This window comes from Magallana gigas, chromosome 8, assembly GCF_963853765.1.
Source record: "Magallana gigas chromosome 8, xbMagGiga1.1, whole genome shotgun sequence".
Classification (NCBI taxonomy): domain Eukaryota; kingdom Metazoa; phylum Mollusca; class Bivalvia; order Ostreida; family Ostreidae; genus Magallana; species Magallana gigas.
The window spans coordinates 27,153,984-27,163,407 of NC_088860.1; the positions used below are offsets into that span (position 1 = coordinate 27,153,984).

General features: G+C 32.9%; 1 protein-coding gene across 2 annotated transcripts; it reads right to left on the reverse strand.

Annotated features, from left to right (window-relative positions):
- Positions 1 to 6,947: 6,947 nt before the first annotated feature.
- On the reverse strand, positions 6,948 to 9,081 carry LOC105322086 (cephalotoxin-like protein). 2 transcript variants are annotated; one of them, XM_034471654.2, is made up of 2 exons: positions 8,923 to 9,081; positions 6,948 to 8,656 (listed from the first exon to the last, which is right to left on the reverse strand). In XM_034471654.2, the coding sequence occupies exon 2, from the start codon at positions 8,654 to 8,656 to the stop codon at positions 7,394 to 7,396; it is 1,263 nt and encodes a 420-aa protein (XP_034327545.2). In that variant the 5' UTR covers positions 8,923 to 9,081; the 3' UTR covers positions 6,948 to 7,393. The 2 variants fall into 2 exon arrangements, with proteins under 2 accessions (XP_034327545.2, XP_011418919.3); XM_011420617.4 differs by having other exon boundaries at positions 8,917 to 9,019.
- Positions 9,082 to 9,424: the final 343 nt, after the last annotated feature.

The window sequence follows — 9,424 nt, forward strand, 5'->3', positions numbered from 1 at the left end:
GATAGTTAGACAAAAAGCAAATCTGTTATACAAAGAAAGATAACTCTGAATCTTCAACATTTTGTGTTATGGCATTCACAGGCACCTGACGATACATGTATATTTTTTTCCTCATCATAAAATAAAATGAAATTACAGCACAATTGAATTTTGATTAAACAAAAAAATATTTGACCAAGCAAAACAAGAATTTTTTTTTGCATGTATTGATAGTTCCAGTAAATGTTCATTTTATCACTGCTTTATACAATACTATCAGACATATACCTGCCAAATTTCAAAAATTAGATTGTCTTCTCATAATCTTGCTGTTGAAACTGGTCGATTTTAATAGAACTACCAGAAATTAGAGAAAATGTGTATATTGTAATATTATTTGTGTGGAAGATGAATTTCATTTTATATTCATTTGGTGTGTCCTTTGTATGGTATAATACTAAACCTTATTTAGGGAATTAAAGTAGTCCGAGTATAGCACAACGTCATAAAACGGATTTTACAATATTGGTTCAAATTTTACACAGCGTTTTTGATACCCGGTATTGATTTTGCTCTACATCGCTGTTGTAAACAATGACAATAATAAGCAATTAGAACGGTAATATATGTATTATATGAGAGATAGAAATGATTAATGTTGAGAAACTCGATTCTGTTAAAGTAAAATGAAAAACGAAGTTTCTGATTAACCAGGATCTCAGGTATGCTTATATCTTCTTTGTTTTGACCCCCCCCCCCCCCGAATTTTTATTTTTCTTGTACTAAAACCGTTTTAAATTTAGAGACAGAAGCTATTTCGAATTTAATCAATCGTCAATTAATTAATGTTTAAATGATATCTAACATTGTTGACAGATCTAGGCAGAAAACTGTAGCAAAATGTGACTTTTACAGATACTAGCATTGCATTTTTTGTAATCTATTTTGATACATCAGGTCCATAAAGCGTACTTACTTACAAAAATTTGCGCAAAATCATTGATGAGATATGGCTTAAATAAATATTTATACTCTATTTTGTATGTTCAGTTCTAATTTTCCCAACATTGGTAATTATTTCTATGAAAAACGGACGTCTGGCAAATTTCATAATTGTCAATAATTTTCGCAAGGGGGTACACCCGTCTGAGAGGTGATAACAAACAAACTAGCATGTAAACATACATATTTTTTTTGTATATGTATTGCTAGAATGTATATTTATCATTTAAAGCTAAGCTTTTAATGATTGAGCCCATTAAGGTGGAAGGCTACATCGTCACAAACATGTCTGACTTCCGTTCGAAACGCCATTGTGTTCCGGATTGATAACATTATGTCGTGGTACAAAATAGCTATACACCGTTTAATTGAACTCTTCTAACTAAGGAGATGAGATAGGACTGAAATCACCAAAACGCTTAGAAAATATGTCAATTTTCTTCCTGTTTAAAGCTTTTAACTAACATTGATTATCAGCTGTTTTGTACGGAAAACGTGGACTCTAAATAATATACCGTCTCCCTGCTCTGCTGCTATTGGCAATACATTTTTGTCATGTCATCTGCAACAGACGATCATACCTATGTGGCGGATTATCGATATAGGTAAGCAGATGTCAAATTTTCATTTAAACTATATATGTATGATGAATATAAAACGAAAGTACCGTAGTACGATCTCTTGAATTGTATGAGGCGCCGTTTTAATATTTTTGAGGTATTTTCTGATATCAAAAAATAAATATTTGATATCAATAATTCGAATTTTTGATATCAAAAAATAATTCTTGATATCAAAAATTAATTCTTGATATCAAAAAATCTATTTTGTGATATCAGAAAATCATTTTTTGATATCACAAATTCGAATTCTTGATATCAAAAAATGATTTTCTGATATCACAAAATAGATTTTTTGATATCAAGAATAAAAGTTGATTTTTTGATATCAAAAAATTGAATTCTTGATATCAGAAAATCATTTTTTGATATCAAAAAATCGAATTCTTGATATCACAAAATCATTTTTTGATATCAAAAAATCATGTACATTTTCTGATATCAGAAAATCTATTTTTTGATATCAGAAAATAAGACTTACATAAAATTACAATCAACTTAATGAATGCTCCCTGTAGTGCAACTTTTGTAATTTGTAAGAAAATGTGTTTCAAGCCTGTACTGAGTATATGTCTCTTAAGAATAATAATGAATGCCTTATTTTAAACCTGGTTTCATTCTGGCAAATTTTGCCACATATACATATACGTACAGTTAGCGCTTTCAATACATAAGACCAGAATTATCAAGAACACTTATTAAATTTTACATTAAAATAAATAATAGACAACAAATATCTAAATGCAAATCTGGCTCTGTAGTTCGGCAATTTAATTTTGGGTCAAGGGAGTATTCATTAAATAGGTGAAATTTTCTTTGAATTTCTGATATCAGAAAATATAATTCTTGATATCAAAAATTCAGTTTCAATTTCTGATATCAAAAAATGATTTTCTGATATCAAGAATTCGAATTTCTGATATCAGAAAATGATTTTTTGATATCAGAAAATCGATTTTTTGATATCAGAAAATGGATCGTATTTTCTGATATCAAGAATTCGAATTTCTGATATCAAAAAATCATTTTCTGATATCAGAAATTCGAATTCTTGATATCAAAAAATCATTTTCTGATATCAGAAAATACCTCAAAAATATTAAAACGGCGCCCCATAGAATTGATCCTAACTTCCCAAATAAAAAAAAAAAAAACATTTGCAGTAAAAGACTTTCACTGAAACTTTGACATTAAACTAATGTATTTTGATTTAAATAGATACAGCTAGGTAGCAATAGCAGTGGAAGCCCGGATTTGCAAGCAAAATGAGGGAAGACACGGTTCTGAAAAGGAGCATGTTTTTCATTTCCACACATGCATGTGAATCACTATGGACATCTAATGTATTTATTAATATGCGTATGGTTGTTGTTTATAATTGCTATTGTATATAAAAAAAAAAGTTAAAGGCAATTTATAATATAATTAACTCCTAATATTTTGTTCTGAAGAGTTAAATATATATAATGCATTTATCAATAATATAATTTTTCAGCTTCAAACATTATCATAAGCACTACTTATCTTATATCTACATATTTAGCATAGACTTGTTCCTTTTATAATTTTTCTTCGTGATTTTTGTTAATTAAAAAATTGATCCCAAGATTTTTGAGACCATGTAAAATAAAGAAAGACAACTCTTAAACAGGATCTTTCATACCAAGATTTTTGCAATAATTATGTATTTCCTTTAATTTTTCAATTTCATTCAATTTCTTTTCTTTATCCCATTCACCAACGACTATTGTTTATATTTTCCGGTTTTTGTGAGATTTTGTCCAGCAGTTTGCCTTAACAGAATTTTTTTTATATTTTAGTTTCATATTTATGTGGATTCCAATAAAAATCATACAAACTTCATTCATGATTTTTTTGTTTTTCATTTCTAAACTTAATAACATTTCACTTTCATAAGAATTTTAAAACAGAAATGTTTAAAAATTTGATAAATAAGGGGTTATCTGGAACCAGACTGATATTTTAAAAATTCTCTAGAAAATAGTGTATTGTATTTTGAGGTATATTATTGTTGAATACTGTGCCTAGTATTGGTAACAAATGCATGCAACAAAAATCTCCTACACTTATTTGGTGTAGAGATCCACCTTAAGTCCCGAGTATAGGACTACCTTAAAAAAAACGGTCCGACGATTTAGAAGGCATTAAAGTACATGTAGCAAAACAAGCTGTAAAATGCTTAGGTATTCTTGTTATATTCAACAAATAAACTATCAAGATATAATAGAATGTTATCAATAATAGAAATTGGATGAAGATATGCGAGGGTTGTCCAAAAATATGTAGACGGAACACTAAATTTAAAAGCTGTTCACTGCAATCTTATCATACAACAATGTTTAGTCCTATGACACTTTTTCAAACAATAATCAAAACCGTGCTTTATTTAATTTTTGCGATTAAGAAAAAATAGTAACGATAAGTTTTGCCAGGCGACGCATGTATTGTGCGACGTCGAAAATTTCCAATATCTACACGTGTATATACACGTACAACTGTATCTCGTTACTAAACTCTTCACATCGTTTACGGTAAATTTGCGTTTGATTTCCAAAAATATCTTAGAACAAAGTATTTTCTTTTTTTAACGAACATTTTGAGTTTTCATCTACTAAGCATCTCAAGTTATTCCCTACAAACATACATGTACGACATGCCTTGTACATGAATTAATTACCTATTGTCTAACACCTGTCTACCCGAAATGTATCGTTCAGTATTTCGTCGTCCATTTCTATCGGTCGTATTTTTTCACTTGATGTTATAACCAGCGTATTATTTTTGATGGTAGACTACTAACTTAAAAATTCATTTCAAAGTGATCGTGATTATTTTATTAGGTTTTTAACTCGGCAAAGAATTTGTGAAGATTTTACAAAATTCTATTGGTTATCGGTGCGCCGGCTCAAACGCTGACGCCGTCATTTAACGAGTTACATGTAACTCTTCAACGTCACAAAACGCGCCATAAAATCTTTAAAAATTTCGTTATAGCGGTTTATAGCCAAATATTTTTTGGGCAAATAAAAAGAATCTGGGGGAATAAGCCGTTGCAAATGCCCACGACCCTCTCATACGTCTTATAAGAAGTAATAAACGTACGAGTTAACTGGGCATTTAAATGGTGGACAGTATTGTCCAAATGAAGATGTTTAAAAATGCGAGAAAGGGGCAATCGACATTTGAAAGGCGTAACTGCGCTTAAATTTTGTAGCATTTACATATACTTTAAACTGGCAAATTTAAAATGACAATCGCATACTCATTTCAAGAGTTAAAATACAAAAATGTTGATTACTTTCTAATAGTATTTAATTTACTAATTTACCTCAGTCATCGTATACAACCCCTAACGCAGGGGAGTCGAGAAAGAGTATGGGGGAGTCGATTTTTCCGCTTCGGAGACAGAAAGAATTTAGTTAACTCGTTTTGTAGGTATTCAAAACAAATATTTTCCAAAAAAAATATACAGTGGCGGTGGCGTCGGAAGCAAATTGAAAGGGGGGGGGGGCTAGACTTATAAAAAATCTTGAAAACAAAAAAAAAAAGGTCTTTGCTATGTATAGACTTGCTAAAAAAGTGGGGGGAGGGGCTAAGACCACCATAAGCCCCCCCCCCCCCCCCCCCCCCCCGGTTGATATATACCACACAGAAGACAGCGATAGTCAAACCAGTAACGTATAACAAGGGGGATTGTTATAGGTCACTTGTCAAACTTTTTGTTGGTCATTGATCCTAGTGGTCTTTGTGTCTTTTTGTAGAACTACTATGCTTTTTCTTTCACAATTAAACACGCATTTGTAATGTGATTTTCCTGCCGATACAATTGGAAGTGAAATACATGCCTAGTTAATCGTTGAATTTTCTTTAGGCGCATACTGTACATTTGACTTAGCTTGTGTTCTGCATTTTGTGCACAATTACATGCTTTTGTCCAGCGTATGTCCTTGTTGTGTTAACAAGACTCTCATGGATTAAAAGATAGAACGTTTTATCTTACCATTTGTTTCTTGCATGCACAACAACCATTTGTTTACAATACGAAATCGTGTAATCTCAAAGAGAATAACATACATTTTATATTTTATAAAAGTAGTAGAAAACGCATATCAAATAATTTCAAGTTATTATAAGCAAATTTTTATTATTAAGAAAAAAAAGGAAAATTACATTTTAACAATGTATATTATTAAGTAAAAAAAGAAAATTACATTCTAACAATGTAAACAAAAAGATAAACAAAAAAAAAAACCCATAACGCGTACAATTCGAACACCCACTTGTTTAAAGAACTCCTCGCTTACCACTACACCACCGATTCGCTTGTTTAAATGCTATAATATAGCTGAATCTATTGTTATCAGTTTTCCGCAAACATTTAAAAATCTTAAAAATCAAAAGAAGAAAACTTACTTTTTACCATAGAGTGGGTTTTCGTACCATTTTTTGGAAAATTGAAAAAGATAGACATTAATATGTGTTAACAATATTCGTTCTTTAAAAAATGGTACGATGACCCACTCTATGAAAAAATATAATTTGAACATCCGATTTCTATACCATTTTATTGCCAAATTAGCATATAACTATTTTGTTATCTTAATATCAATAAAATGTAAAGTTACTTTTTGTTGGTTATGGCAGCACTGAATGTATATTATCACATATGAATGTTTAATAAATGTAACGAAAGTGTTTGCTAGAAATAAATTTTTTTTTTTTAATGAACCTATGTGGTTTTTTGCCTCGTCTTATTCCCCCAGATTCTTTAATTGCATTCTTATTGGGATTTTTTTTAATCAAAAAAGGTACTCTTTCTTGATATTTCAATTTCTTTGTGTTGATTTTATCTATTTGTTTGAAATTGCGCCGCATGTCGAATTAATGATCAATTACGTTTTCATTTTACTCATCCAATCTCGTACTCGGATAACAAAACAGAATTTTAATGCAAATTATTTGTGGCACGTTATGTCCCCCCGTGTCTTCGCTATTTTGGGACAAACTCTTGTAATTTATACCTTTGGATTGATTTATTTTCCACAAAACTACAATGTTCGAGTCCAGCTAAGAAATGAGAACTTTGTCATTTTGAGCCAAAATCGTCGTGTGAGTAAATCGCTCCCGTATTAGTACTTGCACTATTACGGAGTTGTACGATGCAACATTTTTGGGGGCAAGAAATGGCGATGAAATTGTATATTTAATTAACAAATTTAAAAGATGCAATAGATATCTAATAATCAGTCGTATACATATCGAACTGGCCGTCATACCGTCAACATTGGCGATTACCGAGTTTGTCTAAAATAACATTACACAACATTTAGTAGTGAGCACTTTTTATTCAAAACGAAATTCGAACATCAGATACAATGAAGCGCATTGAAGTGGTAAAATTATTCGTTCGAATGGAATGTTCTTAACTTTGTAATGAATGTCAATTGTTACATAAGTCACGCCCATTTCTTTTGAAACAAAGAAAAATAGCATTCGTTACAATGTATATGTACCTTCTTGGACGTACCGTTTCCATATTTTTTTTAGACGGTTTTAACATGCACGCACTTTGAATTTCCTTGTGGAAAAATACTCCCCATTGCATATTTGTGTCTTTTATGTTGTTTATGAAATCATCTTTATAATATTAAAATACACTTCAAAACATTGAAATGGGCGTGTCATATGTATTAATTTTCGTTCGATACAAAGTTTAGAACATTCCATTCAAACGCAAACTTTTTACCACTTCAATGCGCTTCATTGTACCTTTAATGGAACAAGAAAAACAAGTAAGATCCTCTGTTGCTGGTTACAAGTCGGGAACTTTCAGCTTGAGCGTGGAAATTTGCATTTGATTTGATCACACCAAATCCGGAGTACTTGCTGCAGCTTCTGACTGTGGAAACCCCATCGAAAATTTCCTTGGCATTCAGGTTTCTTTTATTGAACCACCATCCTTTTTTCACCATAGTTGCGCCATTGATAATCCCTTTAGCCGTGTTTTGGTTCAGTGCTGCTGTATTTTCCGAATTGCTTGCCACTAACAAATTGAATCCGTCTTGTCGGAGGGAGATGCCACCATTACACACCCACACCTGATGATTATTGTCACCTCCAATGGCGTCGTACACAGCCACAAACCAGTTTCTCCAGTAAAACTTTGTGCTCAGCTTACTGTACACTGCTTTCGACACGTCCTGGTTTTTGGCGCCTTTGTTGAATGTTAAAATCCTCTTGGCGTCTTTCATGGCGACATCCCTGTATTTTCCCATAACCTCCCTGTCGGCTGCGTTCATGGCCTGGCTTAGTTTGATCATCTGAGCGGACCATTTCGTTTTTAGTTTGTCCAGAGAAGACGGATGCTTGAGTTTGTAGTATGCCATTTCGATTTGACTCCCCACAAGAATGAGTTTTGTGAGGCCCAACATGAACACTTGAATTTCCTTGCGGTCGTATTCGTTGGCGCGCATGGCCTCCAGAAGAAGATTACTTGAGAAGGTGGACTCTCCCGATATGATGTGGTTATACAGCATTTGGCCACTGTTCTCATACACACATTCATACATGTTTGTAAACGTGTTTTGAAAACTGGTCAACTCGTCATTGTTGGAGGCGTTGAAGAACTTGTCTAGTTCTATTTTCATGGGGAGAATTTTCTTTTCGAATGAGAAGAACTGGATTCGAACAGCGTTCCAGTCGATTTTGCGTGCAATGTCATCCAGTCGCTGGTCTACTTGGTCGAACCGGTTTTCGATTTTGGCCAACATGTTTCTCATGAACTGCAGCTCGGCCGAATCTTGACCTGCCCCCACGAGGGAGAAGAGGATTCCAATCACTGGTCCCATCATTCCCAAGTACGGACCCACCTTCGTTGCGAGTTTACCCATAGTTCCTGCGAAGTTTTTGTCGGCGATTGCTTGCGCCAGTTCCGTTCCGGCCGCGAGTCCTTGGTCGGCAATATCATTTCCGGTCTGAGCAAATATGGCCGAAACCACGACCAGAGCCAGAAAAGTCGTCAGGATAAACTTCATCTATAAAAAATAAACACTTCTGTTCAAATTCCATGTCGTGTACTAAGTTACAAACTAACCATACAGACCAAAAAAATTGTATCGGAAAAATTTACATCTATAGAACATAACTTTATTACATTGTGGAATTTCTTCAAAATCATTCAATTCATACCAATACTATAGACTTGTATTTACCCATGTCAAATTAAAAAGGTACCCTAAAAAGCTTGAATAAATTATCAATATTATAATTTTACTTTATCAAAGCATAGTCTTACATGTACCTCTATCAAGCGTCCACGTTCCTTCCCGCATTCAGGCGAAATCCTCTTTAGTTTTGCATGTAGTTCTTTTTATAACAAATTGGTTTTCGCGCCAATGCACGCTCTGCTCGAATTTTTAGGGTTCAAGCTTACCTGTGTGGCATCAAAGCTGCCAAACACTCCGAGGTCCCGCCTATCTATGAATCTAAACCAATTACTGAGAGGAAAAGGCGGAGTTCTGAGGAACAAAGCAATTTACTGACCAAAGATATTTTTTAGGGATGTCAACGAGTACCCGGTTAACCGTATTTAATACTAAAATCGGTACTCGGTTACTCGGATGTATATTTTTTAATGTTTCTAAGTTGATTTAATAATACATTAAAACATCGGTTTTAAAACTTAAAATGTCCATTGCACTTGTACATACAGTAATTAGGATTCCTACGCCTCTAAATATGCTAAATGACCTTTATCGCCTGTGGCAGTGTTTATACAGTAATTATCGTGACCAAGCACCTGT

Coding starts and splice junctions, on each gene's coding strand:
- LOC105322086 (XM_034471654.2), bottom strand. CDS start 8,656: ATGAAGTTTATCCTGACGACTTTTCTGGCTCTGGTCGTGGTTTCGGCC.